General features: G+C 52.3%; 1 protein-coding gene across 1 annotated transcript in view; it reads right to left on the bottom strand.

Annotated features, from left to right (window-relative positions):
* Positions 1–20,131, bottom strand: part of EFCAB8 (EF-hand calcium binding domain 8) — a 57,699-nt gene extending 37,568 nt beyond the window's left edge. The window contains exons 1-8 of the mRNA XM_039237719.1: positions 20,063–20,131; positions 17,717–17,870; positions 11,432–11,550; positions 8,430–8,533; positions 5,943–6,078; positions 3,155–3,260; positions 2,874–2,958; positions 1,959–2,083 (exon numbers count right to left, since the gene is read on the bottom strand). Of these exons, the coding sequence (XP_039093650.1) occupies positions 1,959–2,083; positions 2,874–2,958; positions 3,155–3,260; positions 5,943–6,078; positions 8,430–8,533; positions 11,432–11,550; positions 17,717–17,870; positions 20,063–20,131 (898 nt within the window). The remainder of the gene's footprint in view (positions 1–1,958; positions 2,084–2,873; positions 2,959–3,154; positions 3,261–5,942; positions 6,079–8,429; positions 8,534–11,431; positions 11,551–17,716; positions 17,871–20,062) is intronic.
* Positions 20,132–20,452: the final 321 nt, after the last annotated feature.

Raw genomic sequence — 20,452 nt, 5'->3', positions numbered from 1 at the left:
CATTTGGAAGTTTACCAGCCTGCTTCAAACTACACGCCTCGCCTTGTCCAGCAAACACAAGTTCCAAGGAGGGCAACTGTGCCCAGAGCAATCACACTGTGCACAGCCTGGCCCTCGTGGCATCCAGGGGGGTCTCCTGGCCCCCGAAACCTTCCACAGCCAGCTGGTGGCCTGGGAGCCTCCAAGGAGAGCCCCGGGGTGCAGGAAGAAAGGCTTGGCACAGACAGACGGAGCCAGCGGTGACGGGGACAAGCCTGGGCCTCCCTCTAGAGCAGGGTTTAAGGAGGTGGGGCCGAAAGACTGGGACAGGCTGGGCTCAAGTCTGAGAGAAGCTCCCAGGGGCCTGGGGGCCTATGCCAAGCACTTTGTGCTGCAAAGTCACCAGCCCCACCTTGTAAGGGCAGGAAGAAGCCTGAAAAGGAAGTACCAAGGGGTAGAGTGTTGCGGAAGTGGGGCGGGCGCAGGAAGGAGGAAGCTTAGCCAGGGGCCTCACTAGAAACACGTCTGCCTCTCCGTCTGCCTCTCCCGTGTGCTGGGAGAGCCCCAGGGGGTCAGCCGAAGGATCCCCTGGTCCTTACTGTGTGCCTCACACTGTAGGCCCTCCTTCCACCTTGCAGAAAAGCCTCTAATTGAGCATGCTCATCCCTGTTTTAAAGGGAACTGAGGTACAGAGGGGTCAATGGTCAACACACCAGTGAGCCCACCTTCATGTTCACCCCCAGCCTTCAGGCAGCGTGTGGCATGGAAGGACTCCCATCCCACGCCCCAGCTTCATCCATACCCGCTCCAACCTCCCATCCAACACATAACTCAAAGACCACCACCACCTCCCACGCCCTTTCCCAGGCTGACACAACACAACTGCAGCCGGGCAAGGCAAGTGGGTTGGGGCCGAGCCGGGCAGGCTCCAGGGGCAGAGGCCGATGGGAAAGGATGCAGGAGGGTGGCGCCCCACTGCTGTATCCCGGGCAGGATCTATCTCCTAGCCAGCGGGGGGTTGGGATGGGTGGGGGGGGGGGGATGTCACCAAGGCCTGGGAGCCCTTGCAGAGTGTCCTGCTCAGGGACTCTGGAAGCCCCAGGGGCTGCTCTGGTGTCCTGAATGGAATGGGAGTCAGTGTCCCCATGGCTGGGCCCCTGGTGGCCCGGGCCTCCTCTAGATGGATATGAAGCAGCCTGGAGGCCTGACACCATGCACCGAAGCCTCGATCCTGGACAGGGTCCAGTTCAGACGCGTCCCCGACACTCAGGACCTAGTTCCCTGGGCAGAACAGCCCCAAACAGTGTCCTTCCGTGTTTAGCGAGTTTGGGATACAGCCCGGCTAGGGGTTAAGGTGCAGACTCTGAGGCAGACGGCCTGCTTCGGGACACTTACCCTGTGGGGCCTATGCAAGTGCTTCACCCCCTAAACTTCCATTCTTCCTCTCTTCCTGAGCTTAACAACAGCAGCTCCCTCCTAGCTGTGGGCAGGGGGCCATGTGCAGGAAGCACTCAGTGTGCAAGTGCACAGTAAATGTCACGGGGCTTATGCAGGTTTTGTCCACGCTGAGCCAGGTCTTCCCCCAGGCCCCACTGAGCCCACCTCCAGGGCAGCCCTCCTGCCTCACCCCTACCCACCAAAGGTGGCTCCCAGCCAAGGAGAGCAGAACCCTCCCCACAACCTTGGAGGAGGTTAGTGCCGTCATCCCAAGACCCAGAGGGTGTGATTCACTTGCACAAGGTCACACAGCTGGCAAGGTTGGTTTTTGCTGGGATGAGGCGGGTCCTGAGCCTCTCCTCCCTCCTCACCTGTGCAACCTCCCGTCATCAGAGAGACTGCCCCGCTTCTCCTCAGGCCCCTTCCCCCACGCTCCTGAGGTCACCTCATCACCTCACATCCCACGGGTCACTCTGAGCTGAGCTGAAGTCGCCAGAGGCTCCTGATCTCCCCACCGCCACCTTCCCCAGCGTCTTAGCTACCCCATTTGGAGGTCCTGGGGAGGATTCGGGGGTTGAACAGCCCGTGGGTCACATTGTCGGAGGTGAAGACGATGACATTGCCTTTGGTGTCCCCGTAGCAGAACACACCTCTGTGATAGTCAGACCTGAGGGAACGTGGAGACAGAAGGGGCTGGGCTGGGCATACCGACTGCAACCCTCCGCCCTCCCGGACCCCAACAGCCCCCTCCACCTCCTTCTCCACCAGGAGCGAGGCCAGTGCCCACACATTTTCCAGGCTTGCCCTTTCCAGCTGACAAACGTGGGCCCAGCTGCCCACACCCAGGTTATTGGCAAACCAGGTCCAAAAGAAATCAGTATTTTTTTTCATTTAAAGCTAAAATAGGGGCACCTGGGTGGCTCAGTTGGTCAAGTGTCCAACTTCGGGTCAGATCATGATCTCATGGTTCATGGGTTTAAGCCCCGCATCAGGCTCTGTGCTGACAGCTCAGAGCCTGGAGCCTGCTTCAGATTCTGTGTCTCCCTCTCTCTCTGCCCCTCCCCTGCTCGAGTTCTGTCTCTCTCTGTGCCAAAAGTAAATAAACTATAAAAATAAATAAAATTAAAATTAAAATAAAGTTAAAACAAATGAATCCCTGGTCCTCCAGCTGCTTGCTACCAACTCACCCCTACTGCTGGACCATGGCATTCCCAGAGCCCTCGGCCACAGTGGGACAAGCCTCTGCCAGGGTTCAGTGGCTGACTTGGTTGGGTAGTGGGAGGAAGAGGGGCAGGTGACTGAGTGACCCCCCCAAGGCAGGGCAGCTCGGCGAGGAGGACACAAGCGCACAGGGTGGGAATCGCTCCAGGGCTGTTTCCAGAGAGGCTTTCTGGGAGTCCCGCCCACACTGAGTGCCATGGTTGCTGCCCAGCCTGCATGCATCTCCTGAGACTCACCAGTAGTCCATGGCCAGGACACAGCTGTCCAGATCCATGAGGGTGAAGGCCTGGGCACAATTATGGTTGCTGATATCAAAGAACTCTGGGGAAGAGACGGAGGGGGAGGGCAGGCATGGAACCCAAGCCCGCACCCCAGGCCTCGGGGGCCTCCGGCGACAACGTGCAGCCTCTGCTTACCAGCCACAGTCCCCCCAGAGGGCGCTAACCCATGCCCACAGTTGGCTTGGTGACAGGTCCTCCAAGGACAGTCCGCCTGGGGTGGGGCATCAGGGACTCACCTATCTTCTGGTGAGTAGATGCAATCGCAATCAGGTTCATGTTGTGGAGACACACCATGTCGATGACCCACATCTGCTGGTTGTGGAGCTGCTGGATCTGGTTAAGCTGGCCAGAGGGAGAGCAGAGGAGGCTCGGGCTGGGGAGGCTTGCCTGGCAGGGCATGCCAGGGCATGGGACCCCGTGAACCTTCTCCCGCCACCCGAGGCCCTGGAGTGGGCCACAGAGCTGGTGTGGAGCCCAGCACTCCCACCAGCTACTGACAGGACCTTGGATAAGTTCCCTAACCTCTCTGAGTCTCAGTTTCCACATCTGTGAAATGGGCTTAAAGAACACCCATCCTCACAGCCCCTTTTGAGAGTCATTTAACAAGCTCATCAAAGTTGTAAATGTGCATGGCTTGTGATCCAGGGATCTACTTCCAAGACACATCTAGGGATGTGTTCGCACGTGCTCACAGAGAAGTGCGTGTGAAGGCAGGCCCTACCACACTGCTGTGATGCAACAGGCCAGAGACCGCTTGGAAAGGAGAGCAGATCTAAATCCACACCATAGGATGCCATCCAGACATTACAAACCAGGGGGCTGTCCCCATGCCAGGATCTATTATTAAGTGAAAGGCACAGTGGAAAGCAGCACTATAATGTGCTACCATGTGTATGTTTTAAAACAAAGGGGCGAGGAGGGTGTACGTGCAGGCTAACCACAGAAAAGTGCCCCAAAACTGGTCATAGCAATTGCCTCCAGGAGAGAATTCGGGTCTGGGAGAGGGAGACTGACTTTCCATTGATTGCCCCCCTGCATGTCTGACTCTTCCCCCCACCCCAGTTTTACTGAGCTATAATGAACATATGACATTGTATTAGTTTGTGTTCGTTTTGTCTGCATCTCGTTTACTGTCTGTGGGTGTCACCTGGTTCAAGTGACCTTAGTAACAAGAAATCACCCTGCCAGGCTGCGAGGTGCCAGCCTCACGTAAGACCCATGCAGACAGAATCTGAATGGGCATTCCAGGCGCAGGACCCTCCACACAAAGTCATGGCAGCAGAAATGGGCTCTGGTGTCCAGGGAAAAGAGGGGGCCGGCCCGACAGGCTCAGGGTCAGAGAGGATGAGGGAGGAGTTAGGGGTGGCCGGCTAAGGAATTTGTGTTTTGCTCCCTGAAATACACTCTGAACTGAAGAAAGCGCGGACAGGAGCACAGTCTGAAACAGAAGGGAGGGGGAAGGTTTAAGGTAGCAACCCCTGGAGAATGCGCAGAAGGGATGGCAAAGGCAGGGGCAGGAAGTGGACTATTCCATCAGGACTCAGAAACACAAGAGCAGGGAGGCCCCTGCCGGCAGCTGGGCACCTGGTCAGCGAGGACAGTGGGCCAGGCGCCTCTACTCCCCACACAACGGAAGGGATGGTACGCCCAGCACCTCCATGTTCCTTCGAGAAACCCAGAGCCCTGGGGGGTCTCAGTGACTTGCCCAAGCTGTAACAGCTGGGAAGTAAAGCCCAGGCACCGCCCCCACCCACACACACACCAAGCTCCAGGGCTTTCCATCTACATGACCACGGATGGTGTTTAGTGGATCGCTCTTGCCAACATCTACTTTCCCAAGCAGCCCCTCAGACAGGAATGCTGGGCCTCCTGGGGAGCCTCTCTCAGTGCTCCTCATCCCTCCCAGATTGGCCTCTGAGGGGCGCTGAGGTGACTGCGTAGCAGCTACACCCAGGAGCTCAGGCTATAATGTGGCCTCCCACACACACCAAAATAAACACACAGAAAGAAAAAGGGTGGAAGGTGCCAGAAACCCTAGCCTCAGGGACTCGGGTGTGAGTCCCCCCTTGGTCCTGAGCTACCAAGTACTCTCAAGAGAGTCATTGGGCCACCATGGACCTCAGGTGCCTGAGAGCCCTCCGGCCCCAGGGGGCAACCCCTGATGCGCCTATGAAACACTCTGCTGTCTCACGGGCAAAGCCCTCATGCTGCTGGCCGTGTGCTCAGTAAGCCTTCCTCATTTGCTGGCAGACTCTGGGCTGGGTCGGCAGCACTAAGGACACTAAGAGCTGGGAATTTCCTCACTCACCACGCTTGGCCAGGAGCTGACGGCACACAGACAGTGATGTCAGCTTGCGTGTGTCGGGTATGTGCTGTATGCCTTGTCCTACTCTGAGTACCGTATGTGGATTATGTCATCATACTCTCCCAACAGCCTGAGGGGGTTACTGTGACCCCACTTGACAGATGAGGAAACTGAGGCATGGAGGGCTATCTACAAAGTGTCCAAGGTCACAGAGCTGGAAGGTGGTGGTACAGTCAGGTTCTAAGTGGGGCTCCGGAGCCCCCACAACCACTGCAATTTCCTGCCTGGTCCAGGTAAAGGATCTGAATCAGCAACACTTGGGGACAGAGGGGACGTGACAGGGAAAGGAAAGGAAGCAGACTGCTAACACGGGAACCTTGGTGGACAGTGACACCATGCACTGGGATGGGGGGGCAGGGCTGGCAGCCACGGCTGCAGTGACGTCCTCTCTGGACAGCGGGGGTGTGAGGTGTCTGCTGGACACCCAAGGCAAATGGGCATCCAGGTGCGGTTCTGCTTCCAGAAGAGAAACGCAAGGGTCGCGGTCCCACAGCAAAGCCAGGACTTGGCCCCAGGAGCAGTGACTTGGCATGCAGGCTGCTTAGACTATGAACCCCAGCATGAGCCCACTCTGGACCCGGGTCACCTTCACTGCCAGGGTACAAAGGCAAAGGCTCTCTGACCAGCCCATGTGTGTTCCACGTGTGGGCCCCCCTCACCCTAAAGGAGCTAATCAGTGAGAAGGCCTCAGACCAGATCTGCAAGATCCCATCCTTGGTGACTGTCAGGAGGTGCCCAATCTTCTTGAACCGCTGGATTAAAATCTGCACCTTCACAATCTCACTTCCATGGTTCCTGTGGAAGGTGACAGGAGAGAGAAGGACCCAAACAAAAACAGAACAAGGAGCACAGAGGGGGAAGGACGAAGGAAACCCCACTCACACACACACACCCACACCCACGCACGCACGTGGACCCACACACACACACACACCACCGAGAACTCAAGCTGTCTCCTCCAGACGCAGGGCTCTGCTGGGCAGGCTTCTGTCATTACCAGCTGTGGCCCAAAGAAAAAGAGACCGCTGGTGAGAGACAGGGCTCCATAAGCAGTGGGCTTCTCCTATGAAACAGCCAGCCGGCTTCCTCGTGACGGGATGGGGTCAGAGAAGGCAGAGAACAGAGGTCTTTTGCAAACCTTCTTTTAGAAGAAAAAGTCTACAGGAGGTGAGGGGAGGGGGGATCGTGACTGAAACCTTTAAAATAACACAGTTTCCGGCAACTCAGGGTAGAGAAGGGGATACAAGCCAAGCGTGAGGTGGAAGTGGACGAGGGGACAAAGTATCAATAGAGCCCCACGCACCCAACTCCTCAACCCCAAGGCCCTGTGCTGAGCCCAGCAAACAGCTCCTACAGCAGGCCGGGACTTGCAGGAAGCCACCAAGCAGCCTTCCCAGCAAGCGGCAGTCATGCCTTCCAGTGCCTTCTGTCCTACCCCAAGATGGCTAAGCTGGCTATCTGACTAGGAAAGGGCACCGCCATTTTAACTTCTGGACATGGCACAGCACAAACTCCTGGTGTTCCCACACCTCCAGGCCCCGGAGGGGCAGGTAATGTCCCCTCACCTCACAGGGACCCAGGGATAAGCATTGCCCCAGAGTTATATCCTGGCTGTGGGTAGAGCTTCACCTAGAACATGGGAATCTTGGTCCCTACTCCAGCCACAGCCCTTTCCAAATGTTGCTGTGGACACCATGTGACCCGCGGCTGAGGGCTACCCCACACTGTGAAATTCTGCCTCGAAACACTGTCAGCAGGAGAGAGGAGGATGCTGTGTCTGCATACGGCTCCTCCCTCTCCCACCCGCAGCCCCCAGCTCTGCCCCGTCTGCCCTCTATCACTCCCACTGCCACCTGCCGCGTCAGGCCCACCAAGACTCTGAGGGGTAGATGCCATGAGAGATGAGGGGAGCCCTCGGGAGACCAGCACCTGGGAGATGGGTGCTTGGTGAGCTTGGCCCAGGCTCACGAAAGGGGAGCCGACTTTCAAGATGACTTTTTCGTGAAGATAATTAAAGATGATTTGGCTATTTTCTCTGTCCAGCTGGAAATGCTCTCTGGGTTTGTAGGTTGAGCAAATAAATAGGGGGAAACAGGGACAGGCTCCTTGATGTTTTTGGTTCTGGCCCTTTCAGCACCGTGGAATCAAAATGTCCCCAAGGAAATAGAAAGACCCGTGAAGGCTTGGCTACCTCAAGCAAAGTTTTAGGCCAAAACATATTGCTATAAAATCCTTCATCATTCATATTTACTGGCTATTCCTCAATTAAATCTTGACCAAAAAATTTTAGTTGCCCATTCATGGTTTTCATTACCATCCTTCTGAATCTCCAGCTGCTCCAGGGCAGAGACTGCCTCTGGTTCATGGTCTTCCCCGCAGCCTGCTCCGGGGGTGGTCCCCTGAGGACCACAGCCCCTCCTAACCAGGCTGCTGATGGAGGTCACCAAGCACTGGGCCAGAGGACCCAGATCCCTAGCCATGGCCACCTACACGAGGCAGGAGGTGTGCAAACCCAAGGTGGGCTCCGGGAAAAGACCTGGGCCATTGGCCAGAGCCACTGGAGGGCACCTCATTCTTGGGGAGTTCAGGCGGGAGGGGGCAGACAGGGCCATGGCACAGAAGGAAGATGAGGTGAAGGTCCAGAGGGCATGGGGTACAGGAGCTACGAGGAGGAGCAAACAGGCAGGGTCGAGGCAGTCAAGCTGTGGCCAGAGCCACATGCTCCAGGAGTGACCAACGCCCGTTCTGGAGGCCCAGTGTGGCCTCCAGGAGCAGTCTCCTGTGATGGCGTTTACGCCCTGCCCTGTGAGCCATTTGTGCCCTGACCCACTGGCAGCAGGGGTGGGAGGAAGCAGAAGGAGCTATGCTGCAAGGAGGGGGGTGGGGGGGGTGGGGGTCGGACACAGCAACCCCACTGCTGTCCTCTGACCTCTCGGAACCTTTGTTTCCTTGTCTGTAAAGTGGGGACACATCATCTACCTTCGTGCTCAGGCTGCCTGCAGGGTTGGGGGGCCAAAATGAGCCCAGTGCCAGACCCTTGGTGGCCCCACAGAGAGTGGCTCAGGGACTAGGGAGGGGCGGTCCCAGCAGAGCCGGCCCCCGCCCTGTTCACACACACCCCTTCAGTCCCAGGAGAGCCTCCTTACAGGGGGATGATCCTCATGGGGAGGCGAAAGTGCAGGCGGTACTGGCTCGTCCTCATCAGCTCCTTCCTCTGGAACTCACTCATCATGTAATCCATGTACTTCTGCTGCCTCAGGAAGAAATGCCAGGCAGGATGGCACTGGCCAAGCGGTCAGCGCACCGGGCTTCAGGAACCCACTCCCGGCTTCCAGCTTCTCCCCTATCTTTACCAACCCCTTCCAAGGGGCTCCGGTCGCTGCTTCCTGAGGGTGGCCAAGGGAAGTAGCCAAGCCAACTAAGCTATTCCGGAATCTGGGATGTGTGAAGGGCCTACCAGTAAGTACACAGCAGCACCTCCCTCCTTAATTTGATCCTTAATGCTAAATACATCTCCGCATCACCCCCATACCCCGCACTTTGTTTGACTCTCTTTATTCATCCCCAGTTTATGGATAATAAGACTGAGGCTCGTAACAGTAGAGATGAGTTGCCTCAACTCATATAAGAAGTTAACAGCAGCAGAAGTGGCCAGGGCAATAGGGCAATTCTAGAATCTATTAACCAGCCTCACAAAGGCCAAAATCAGACATCTATTTGAAACTACACAAGAAAGAGGGAGTTATTAAGAAAGATCATTGTGTAGATAGCAGAGAATTCTGAAAACACATTTATTGTACAATATTAAGAGAAATGGAAAAAAAAAAAAAAGAAGAAACAAAAACCAACCAACCAACCAACCAGAATGTGTACCTAAGCCGATGGGGAGGAAGGACAGAGTAGTTAACACATGACTTCTTTAAATAAACTCCTCAGGGCTGGAGACTAGCTCAGCTGCTAACCAGCTCTATAACCTTGGACAAGTTTCTTAACTACTTCATACCTCAGTTTCTCAATCTGTCAAATTAAGGTACATAACAACACCTATCTCATAGGATTCCCATGAAGTCAAATAATACACTGTAAAACCTTGGTTTGCGAGCATAATCTGTTTTGGACACATGCTTGTAATCCAAAGCACTTGTGTATCAAAGCAAATTTTCCCATAAGAAATAATGGAAACTCAGATGATTCATTATACAACCCAAAAATATTCATATAAAAATGATCACAATACTATAATATACAGAATAATAATGAAAATACAAAATATGAAGAAAAATAAGCAAATTAACCTGTATATACCTTTGAAACCTTTGCGGCTGGTGTGAGGGAGACGAGAGAAAGGGGGGTTATTGAGTAGGACAACTTTCACGATTACTAATGGATGGTGACTGCAGTACAGTGTTAATAAATTTTTAAAAAATTTTTTAAATGTTTTTATTTATTTCTGAGAGAAAGAGAGACAGCATGGGCAGGGGAGGATCAGAGAGAGAGGGAGACATAGAATCTGAAACAGGCTCCAGGCTCTGAGCTAGCTGTCAGCGCAGAGCCTGATGCAGAGCTCGAACCCACGAACCATGAGATCATGACCTGAGCTGAAGTCGGATGTTCAACCGACTGAGCCACCCAGGCACCCCAATAAATTGTATCCTATATTGTAATTAATGTAACTGGCAATAAGGCAGCAGAGGAAAGGGTCTCTATCTGCAGGCAGCCTGACCTAGAATGAAGCAAACATTCCTAAGCTTACTCTTGTGTGGAAAAGCAAAGGACTGTCCACAGGTGCTTTGAAGTGACAAAAAACACTCTAGCGCCTGTAGTGGGCACCTTCCAACATTCCGAAAAATTAACGATTTCTACCAAACACCATGGCCTGAGACCAAGCATCTGAGCATAGGAGATGATCACCCACAATCCCACAGTGAGTGAGCAAGAGAGAACCACTGGCTCAGTTGTGATCATGTGACATTCAGTGTCACGTAGTACTCGTATTGCAAGACATCACTCATTTATCAAGTTCAAATGTATTAGAAATGTTTGCTTGTCTTGTGGAACACTTGCAGAACAAGTTACTCGCAATCCAAGGTTTTACTATACAAAGACCTGACTTAGCACAGTGCCTCGTATAAAGGCTAGTTATCACTGTCGGCTTTGCTGGGTTAATATGTCAGACAATTTTTTTGTGCTTTTCTGTATCCTTCTGTATTCTCTATTCTTTTTTTTTTTTTTTTTTTTTTTTTTTTTAATGTTTTATTTATTTCTAGGAGAGAGAGAGAGCGTGAGCAGGGGAGGGTCAGAGAGAGAGGGAGTCACAGACTGAAACAGGCTCCAGGCTCTGAGCTGGCAGTCAGCACAGAGCCCGACGCGGGGCTCGAACCCACGAACCGCGAGATCATGACCCAAGCGAAAGTCGGACGCTTAACCGACTAAGCCACCCAGGCGCCCCTTCTCTATTCTTTTTTAAAATTTTTTTATGTTTGTTTATTTTTGAGAGGGAAAAAGAACACATGTGGGAAGGAGCAGAGAGAGAGGGAGAAAGAGTATCTGAAGAAGGCTCCAGGTTCCGAGCTGTTAGCACAGAGCCTGATGTGGGGCTTGAACCCACAAACTGTGAGATCATGACCTGAGCCGAGTCGGACTCTTAACCGACTGAACCATGCAGGCACCCCTGTATTCTGTATTCTTAAATGCTACGTCTGCTCTTCATAGAACATGTAGGATCTCTAAAAAAAAAAAAAAAAAAAAAAAAATTTGCTAAAACTCTGACATTTTTGTATTGAACATCCACAGGTTTGCCTGTTGGCCTGGTGACCATAAAGGGCAGGGCCACAGGATGGCCGCGGCACCTGCTGGAGCCGAGCGGGAGGCCGGTGTGCAGGAAGGCCACCTGACAGGCGGGCAGTGCCCTTGTTGCCCACCGCTGTGCGCTGGGGTGTCTCAAGCGAAGGTCGTGGACATGGAGCTGCAATGAGCCCCCCTACAGAAGTCTCAGGAGGCTTCCCTCTAGCAAGCAGCCCAGAATCCACAGGAGGCTGATGCCTTGACCACCTCCCCACTTTCCACCCTCCCCGTGTTCTACGATGGGCCACACCTGGACCCTCCCGCCTCCCTGCAGCTGCCCGAGGCAGCAGGGCCCTGTCCTCACCCAGGTGATGGAGCCATTACAGTCTGTGTCCACCTTCAGAAACAGCATCTCGAGCATCTCATCTGACACATTGCTCAGAATCTTCTTCACGGCCTTAATGAAAGCCTGCATGTCCAGGGCTTCAAGAGAGAGGAAAGAGTATCACCCGCCGCACAGCTAGTCTCAGGGCCCATCAGTGGCTATGGTGTTCTCGGGTGTCCCGGCACTGAGGGAGGCCACACAGAAAACCCTGTTTGCAGGCTTGTCTCCTGCATGCCACCTGCTCAGCATTCGCTCAGCGCACAGATACCGGCCACACACCTTCCAGGCCAGGGCACTGTGTTGACCCCACAGCACCGCTGGGTGAGAAAAGATCTGATCCCATTCCTGAATGAGGAAGGCAGGCATTGAGACAAAGGAAAGAGATGAAAACTCAGAACAAAAGAAAAATGAATAATGGCAACAAAGAGACAGAAATTAATTCAGATACACAGAGGGAGAGGTGAAGTCTTTCAAAGGCAGTTAAAATACAAACTTTGGCTGGAGGGCAAGATGGGGAGGGGAGGGCAGCAGAGGGGAGGGATGAGATATTCTCCCCATGCTGGATTTTGTGACTATAAGGGAATCTGTCTGCCTGTGGGCCAATATCACTGCCTAGATTTTATCTTTTTATAATCACAGTCTAAAAAAAAGTGCTTCTACAGTCCCCAACAGTATCTAGAATCCTCACCACAGTGTGAAGGCCGTGCGTTTTCTGTCTCCTCTCAGACCTCACCTCCCACTGCCATTTCCTACATTCTTGACTCGAACCATAATGTCCCCACGCCACTTCTCACACGACCGAGGGTACTCCCACCTCAAGGCCTTTACACCCTCCGGTCCCCTCTGCAGGGAAGGCTTCCAGGGGAATATCTAGGGAGGCCCCCGCCCACGACCTTCTTATTACCACCCTCGCCCATGGTTTCTGCGAGGGCAGGGGGAGCCTGTGCCCTCCATGACTGGGTCCATGGCACACAGCAGACGCTTGTCCCCAAGTGTTACTGTGGACACTGGGATGTGGACGCGATGACACTGGGTGCTTCTGTATGTATTCAAACTGATCGTGTAATGAGAGGCACTCGTGAGGAAGCTGTGACGCACGGCGGTGAGCTCCTATGCCCAAGGTCACAGGGTGGCACCTGAGGCTGACCCCGGCAATCTGGTCCTTCTGGGTATGGGTTGGGCGTCCATCAGATGGCAGTCCGTGACACAGAACCTTCCATTTGGGAGGGAGCCAGGGGGCCAAAGAGCCTCTATGCAGCTTTGAATGAACAAATTCCCCTTGAGAGCACCACAGGGACCAGCCCCTCCCTCAGGTGTCTAAGAAGCCATATATATCGTTCCCACCATGTTATTTTAATACACTTCTTATAAACAGTTTATCAGCTATTTTTCTGAGAATAGCAATAGACATAAAGGTATTTTGGAAAGGAAACATACACTGTGGGGGTCCAGGCAGGGCCCCTGTTCCCCCCTAAAAAGCAGCTCTCACCCACCTCAAACCAAGGTGGTTTTCGATTAACCAAGGTTAATCGATAAAAACTTGCAGGTGAAAATATGACTTCCCTGGGGAGGGGGCCACCACTAGAATCAGTCAAGACACTCTGTGGGGGCAGGAAATGTTCTATGGCTTGATCTAGGTGGTACTTACGTGAATGTGTGCACGGGAAGGAGTCCCTGGGCTGGACCCTAAAGACCCATGCATTTTGTGGCAGGAGAATTACGCCTCAGTGTAAAGATGCATGTATTTAACTTCTGAACTGCACTCAGTGTGAACTCTCTAGCCACCTTTCCCTGTGCCTCTAAGCTTAGCCACCCATCCAGCTCAGAAGATGGGGCGGGGAGGGGGTGTTCTGACGGCCAACTCTCCCGTCTCAGTGGTCCTGGGCCCTTTCCTCAGGGGAGGGTCCACCCTCATTCCCGCCCTTCCATCTTCCACCTGCACCCCACTGGCAAGTTCCCTCCAGCGCCCAGCACACCCCGACTTGTACCCGCTCACTGTCCTGAACCACCAGGGACCTTGGACCACCCCTGATGGCACCCTTCCTTGCCGTTGGGGCCTCCTGCCTTCAAGCAGAGACCGCACTGGTCACTCTCGTCTCCCCCAGGCTCCGTGGCCTGCCCTGCCCTGTCATTTGGCATCTGCCTCCACTTCTTGCCACTGTCCCCTTGCTTCTCTGACACTCTCTAGTGACTTCACCTATTCACCCATCTCTGCATCTCAGGAGACAATGTCTCTCCCATGTCTCTGACTCTGCTCCCAAGTGTCCCCCTGGCCCCTTCAACTCAGCATGTTTAAAATCCCGTTTATTATCTTCATCCCAACACGTGCTGGCCTTTCCTGTGTTTGCCATCTCAGCTAATGGTGTCACCTCCAGCTAGTCACCCGGGCTGCAGACTTGAGGGCAGCACCCAGTGTCCTCCCTCCTGCATCCTCACAAGGATCCTCTGGTTCTTGAGGGTAGGTACTGGCATTCTCCCCATCTCGCAGGTGAGGACACAGAGGCACAGAGACATTCTGGGCTTACTCAAGAACACATAATGGCGCTGGGAGGATGTGAGGCCAGAAGACTTCCCTCCCCTCCATCGGAATGTCCACTACCCTCCACAGGGCAGCCGTGCGAGCAGCCAGTCCCCTGCCTCCCACGCCCGTCCGTCCCGCTGGCCGAGACACCTCTCCTTCTCCAGCAGCTCCAGGTGTGTTAGGTCCCCACCAGCCCAGGGCTGGGGCTCGGGGCCCCTCCTGTGCATCCTCTGTGGCCGCTGCCCTCCCAGCCTTGCCTCCCGACACCCCTCACTGCCCCAGCACAGTGACACCCCTGCACCTCTCCTCAGCCATTCCCTGCCGAGATCTGTCCTCCCCATCTCCTGGGAAACTCCCACTTGCCCTTTCTTTCTTTGTAATGCCAAGAGGTAGGATTATGGACTGTTTACCTCTATTCTTCTAGACACTTACAAGCATTTTTAAAAACAACTGCTATATTTAAAATATTTAAGAAGACAGTGTTTCCTAGCCTCCCCTCTGCTGTGCAGGAGGGAGGATGCCTGTGCTCCCACAGGGCTTGCATTCCTGGAAGGCGGTCACCAAGCTGGAGCACTGCATGGTCATAACCCCTGGCTCTCCTGGGAAGAGGACTTCCTTCAATTTGGTGTCTGAAGTGCTACATGCAGTGTGGGCTGCCTACGGAAGCAGTTTCCATGTCAGGGCGCCCAGGCCCCTGCATTTGGGCCTGTCATCTGTATCTGCCCCTCCTGTATAAAGTCACAGGGAAAGCCACGGGGCTTCGTGACAACTGAATCAAATCCCACAGAGGGCTTGGTAATCTAGGAAGCTCTGTGCCAACACTAATTCTTTTTAAAAAGTATTCCTTTAGGGGCACCTTAGTAGCTCAGGTCATGACCTCATGGTTCAGGAGTTCGAGCCTCGTGTTCGGCTCGCTGCTGTCAGTGTGGAGCCCACTTTGAATCCTCTGTCTCCTTCTCTCTCTCTGCCCCTGTCCCACTCAAGTGCACCCGTGCATGCACTCTCTTTCTCTCTCTCAAAAATAAACATCTTTTAATTTAAAAAAAATTGTTTTTAATTTATATTTTAAAGTAATCTCTACACCAAACATGAGGCTTGAACTCACAACCCGAGATCAAGAGTCACACACTCTACTGACTGAGCTGGCCAGGTGCCCCTTGACACTAATTCTCACTGTGCCTGGCAGTGCTTGATGAAATGTTCCGTTGGCGAAAGTGGAGTGTGCCATCCGTGTCCCTCAGGAGCACCTGTATGGAAGGTCAGTGCCCCACTGGCTCACAGGCTTGGGGTTGCAGGGTCCCCAGCTCAGTGGCTCACCCTCGACCCCCACCCCCAGCAGCCCACAGGCTCCCCCAGGCAGGCCCCAGAGGCGAGGGCCACGGGCACATGAACACTTTGAAGACGTCCTGGGAGATGCCTGGGCACTCCCTTAAGAACCATAGAGCTTCAGGGTGCCTGGCTGGCTCAGCCATGGAGCATGCAATTCTTGATCTCAGGGTTGTGAGTTCAAACCCCACACTGGGTATGGAGATTACTTAAAAATAAAATCTTAAAAAAAAAAAAAAAAAAAAAAGAACCACAGACCCTTCTCAAAGACTTCCAATCAACAAATAAAAAAAAACTAAGGCTCCAAAAGGGAACTTGCAGAACAGAGAGGAGAACCCCGGTACCTCCCCTTTTCCCTCTGAGGCAGTCACTTATGCTCAGGGTTCCTAAGAAAGGTTTTGGAGCCCTTGTTTATAATCCACCTCTTTCAAAGACTCAATTTTGAAAGAGAAAAATGATCTTATTTTCTTTTACCCTGTATCAACGAAAGGTGAATTTCCTTTCCTCCATTTAAAACGTGGCCAGGTTGTTGTTTTTATGAGGAAGTACTTTTTATACTGATATGACAAGATTTCAAGACATACTACGTAAAAAGCAACAGGGGAAACATGATAAAAATTATTTTTTTAAAGAGCAGGAGTGGACAATTGTGGAGATCCTTTCTCAATCCATACGGATATCGAATCGGCATGGCGGGCACTTCAAATGTATTACAAAGTTACGTCAATTATAGCCCAATAAAGCTAAAATAAAAAAAGCAAGGTGTAGAACGGCATGGACGGGAGGCTGCCACTGCATTAGAAAGCGGGGCAGGGACTACCCACCTTCTGTGCCTCTCCCAGTCGCAGGAAACTGAGAGCAGTAACCAACTGAGGGAACAGAACTGGGCAGCTGAGGGCCGGGCCCAGGGGGACATTTTCACTTAGACCAAAACAGTATCATGGGAAAAGCACTTTTTGACTTGTGAACCGCATGAATCTATTGCCTCCTTCAAACAAAACACAGTAAAAATCGCAGACACATTTGGTGCACTTGGGGTCCTCAAAGACACGGTGGTGGCAACTCCCAGCTGCCAAACACCGACCTCTAACAGCTCCAGTCAGAAACCACCTCATTGTTGGGTCAGACACGCAGCACTCCTCCCTGCCCCTCACTTCTGTCCATTTGTCCACGGGGCATGTGTTATCCTTCCCCGCCCACATCACGGCATGGCTGTAAAACTCAACTCGATGGGGCAAGGAGCTATGTCCCCAGAGTTGATACTCAGAGCCCAGTGGATATAAACAAAGATGCTTTAAGTAGTCCTATTATTTACCTTGATGTGTCTCAGCCCCAGGAGAAAAATTAAGCTTGAGAGAGAGAAAAAGTGTGATGCACAAAGGATGTTGTTAACAGTGTTATTTAAACTCAATGGAACCTAAATGTCCAGCTATAGGGGAATGGCTTAGTCCACCAGCAGAACACTTGCGTCCATTCGTAATGGTGGTTTGGAAGACTACACAGCAGTATGTAAAAGCCCTTCATGTATTGCACATTAAGAAAAAGGTGGGTCTGAAGTTACATATAGTACAATTATAGACACGTGAAAACACACATAATCATCTGTGGCATCTTAAGATACTTAAGGTGGCCCCAGGATGCCCACCTCCCGGTGTTCATTCCCTCCCATGATCCTCTCCTCTCGAGTAAGGCAGAAGGCATGACTTGCTTCTAACCAACAGAATACGGCAGAGGTGACAGGGGTATGGGGTACACGTTCATAACTGCATACTTACAAGACTGTGGTACACATCTTGCTGGATTTGCGAGCTCCCTGGTTACCCTGAGCCTTGAAACCCGCCATGTCAGTGAGTCCCACATGGCCAGGAATAAAGGGGCAGATGTAGGAGTTGAGAGCAATTGTTGGCCAATAGCCAGGAAGCAACCGAGGCCCTCAGTTCTGCAGTTGCAAAGGACTGAATCCTGCTAACAACCTGAGTGAACTTGGAAGTGGACCCTTTCCCCTTCAAGCCCCAGATGATACCACAGCCCCAGCCTAGTGAGCAGAGGAGCCAGCTAAGCCATGTCCAGACTCCTGACCCACCGAAACTGAGAGACAATAAACCCCTGGGTTAAGCCTCAAAGTTTGTGGGAATACTGTTACACAGAAATAAATAATAAACCATACTTGTGAAACTGTTTGGAAGAAAATACACCAAAATGCTGACAGTTCGTTACATCTGGGTGGTTGGATTAGGGGTATTTTTTTTCTAGATATGAAATAGCCTCCAATATGCTTATAATATTTATATAATGACCAAGTTTTAAAGGAGACACTGAAGGCAAAACCCGCTTGTCAAATCTGAACCCTTCACACACCCAGGTATGGGTCCCGCCCTGTGCAAAAACCAAAGACAGAACCTACAAGGCGGCTTTACCTCCGGTTGGGTCAACATTATCCTCAAACATTTTCTCCATCTTGGCCATGGGTAGCTGGGCAAACAGTTGAGACTCATGTTGGCTAAGGGTGACGGATGGTGCTGGCGAGCTAAGAACCTCCTCGCTCTTCTGGAATCCACCTCGGGTGGGTGCCTGGAACAAACATGACTACAGGAACCAGGGACTGAGAAGATTCATTTCCTGAGCTGAACATTTCTAAGCACATCACATTGAACAGACACTCTGGGGATGGACAGGGTATGCAGGGTGATAGTGAGGTCATCAAATAAATCTTAACCACTCCAGACCTAAGAAGACCAAGACAGATCTAGATGGCCTCTCCTGACTTTGGGGGGCTCCCATTTTGAAGTCTCATGACTGAGGCTCAGTGAGGTTAGCCAGCACAGCCAAGGTCTCTTACCTCCCACATACCGGGACTCCAATTTATAACACTTCTGTTCAGTAACTATGCTGTTTCGATCTTCAGTGCTTAGAATTCAAGACCCCAAGGAATCCAGCTCTCTCTTCCCCAGCCAATTTGATTTGGTCCTGAGCGCCCCAGACACCTGCCTGGGTCAAGGTCAGATCAGATCTGTCTGCACACAGAGCTCCCGCAGACACCCCTGACAGGGAAGTTTGGCTTCCTCCTCCCACTTCCCCAAGTCTCCCACATAGCCAATCCCACCCCTTCAGTCCTCAACAATGAATGCTTCCCCTCTGCGGGACTCATTTGGACACTTAGCACAATGTTTCAGGTCACAAAAGGCTCAGGTCATCAAAGATTCCAAGAGTGGACCATTAACCATTGAGTGTTTATTGTTCACTGAAATGTACTGCTTTGGGTCTTGGGCACTCAAGAAGACTGGTTCAAAAAAGCCAAAAGACGAGGTGTAAGTTAAATGGCGCACTCTCCCTACACCAACCCCACCAAACGAGCAAATGTGCTCATCCTCCTGTGAAATGTCATTCATTCCCTCAGGGTCTACACACATTTGCTGAGTGCCGGCCACTGTGGATACACGAGTGAACAGAGTGAAGACTTGCTTTCGTGGAGCCCAAGAGATGAGCTCGTTAATACTCCCACAGCCACGCAGGCCCTGTGTTAGACATCTCAGCATTATCTCTGGCTTGTCCCTTCTCCTACACATTCTTACCATCCCTCCTGTTGATTCTTACTGTGATCTTTTTCCTACACCTAAGCCCTCCTCCTCTACATCTCCAGCTTACCCCAGACACTGGCCTTGTGCTGGGACAAGTAGAAGGATGTCCCCTAACTGGGACAAGAGTTTGGCCTTCCTTTCCAATCCACCTGCCAACATTGGCATCAATCATCTTTCTGGAAGGCAGATCTGATTATGACTTTACTCCTGGCTCTGATACTTTCCAGGCTACTCCACCAACAGCCCCTCCTGAGTGTGCCACTCAAAGCCCTTGGCATTGTGGCCCTGACCTCTCTAGTTTTGATGCACACACCATTGACCTAGGCACACCAACTCCTCCCCACCATCCCCAAACACAACAACCCACTTTTACTCACATATTCCCTCTATGCAATGCAGACCATCTCTCCTGGATATGAACTCCCACTCATTCTTCAAAGCCTGGCTCAAATGACACCTCTTCCAAGGAGCTTTTCCCTAACTTTCAGGTGACATTCATCATTGCCACCTCCATGCTCCCAAACTGTTCCTATCTGTCATGCGTGCATGATGCTTTGCATGTCTCTCTGTACATGCAGACAGCAAGGTGTGACAGGAAACACATGGCTGTAGCGGCCCAGAGCTCTGGGTTCAAATTCTGCCTGACTCTCTACTTCCCAGCTAATTTATCTGAGACAGATCACATCACTTCTCTGAGCCACAAGCTTCTCATCTGCAAAACTGAGATCTGCAGTGCCCTCCATGCAGGGCTGTGGTGAGGCCGAAACGGCCCCCGGACGTGTTGGAAGGCTCAGCAAACTGTAGTTACACGAGAAATGACAGCTTCTGTTACTACTCCTGTCTTAGAGTGAGCTCTTTGAAGGTAAGGGCCTAGTTATCTTAATTTAATCTTCATTTAATTTGTACTAATTATCTCTCTATTCCCCAGCCCCAAGCATACAATAGATGCTAAATACTTATCTGGCTTGATAGTAATTTGTACAGCGTACCCCGCCGTTGCCACAACTTGACTGGACAAAAGGAAGGATAGTCCATATGGAGACTGAATCGGTAGCCTCAGATCTGTTGCATTTGGCCAATACAGTCCTTTCAAAAGGGAAGAGAAGCCTGGAACAGTGCCCAGATAAGTACCTACATGGCCTCGTGAATATCGGAGTTTGCTACCCTGGTAGAGACCTTTCTTACCTTTTGAGACTGAGAGTTTTCTCTTAAGTCCTCGGAAGACACTGGCTTTGACCTAGAATAAGGAATCATGGTCACTTTAACCTTGTAAGACCATGTGGGAGGCTGACCTAGCCAGGTCACAGGAAGGTGGAAAAGAATTTAGGGCCGGGATCGGGGTAGGGGTGGGGTGCTGCCCTATACCCAGGGACACCCCAGCACACATCTGAAGAGCGTCCCTTTCCCCACGGAGCTTCTCCAGCAGGAAGCTGTTTCCCTGTGAGCCTTTTTCCCCTGATGGGAGGAGTTGTCATATTGAAGCCCTGGGGCTTCCCAAGTGAATGCCAGAGGCTTCCCAAAGCAGGCCACACCTTCCAGAGTGGGAATGGGCTTAAGAGGCCATGCAGTGAGACC

The sequence above is a fragment of the Hyaena hyaena genome, unplaced genomic scaffold (genome assembly GCF_003009895.1).
Source record: "Hyaena hyaena isolate Hyena2069 unplaced genomic scaffold, ASM300989v1 scaffold_131, whole genome shotgun sequence".
NCBI classification, from domain to species: Eukaryota; Metazoa; Chordata; class Mammalia; order Carnivora; family Hyaenidae; genus Hyaena; species Hyaena hyaena.
This window is presented reverse-complemented; position numbering and strand designations above follow the sequence as displayed.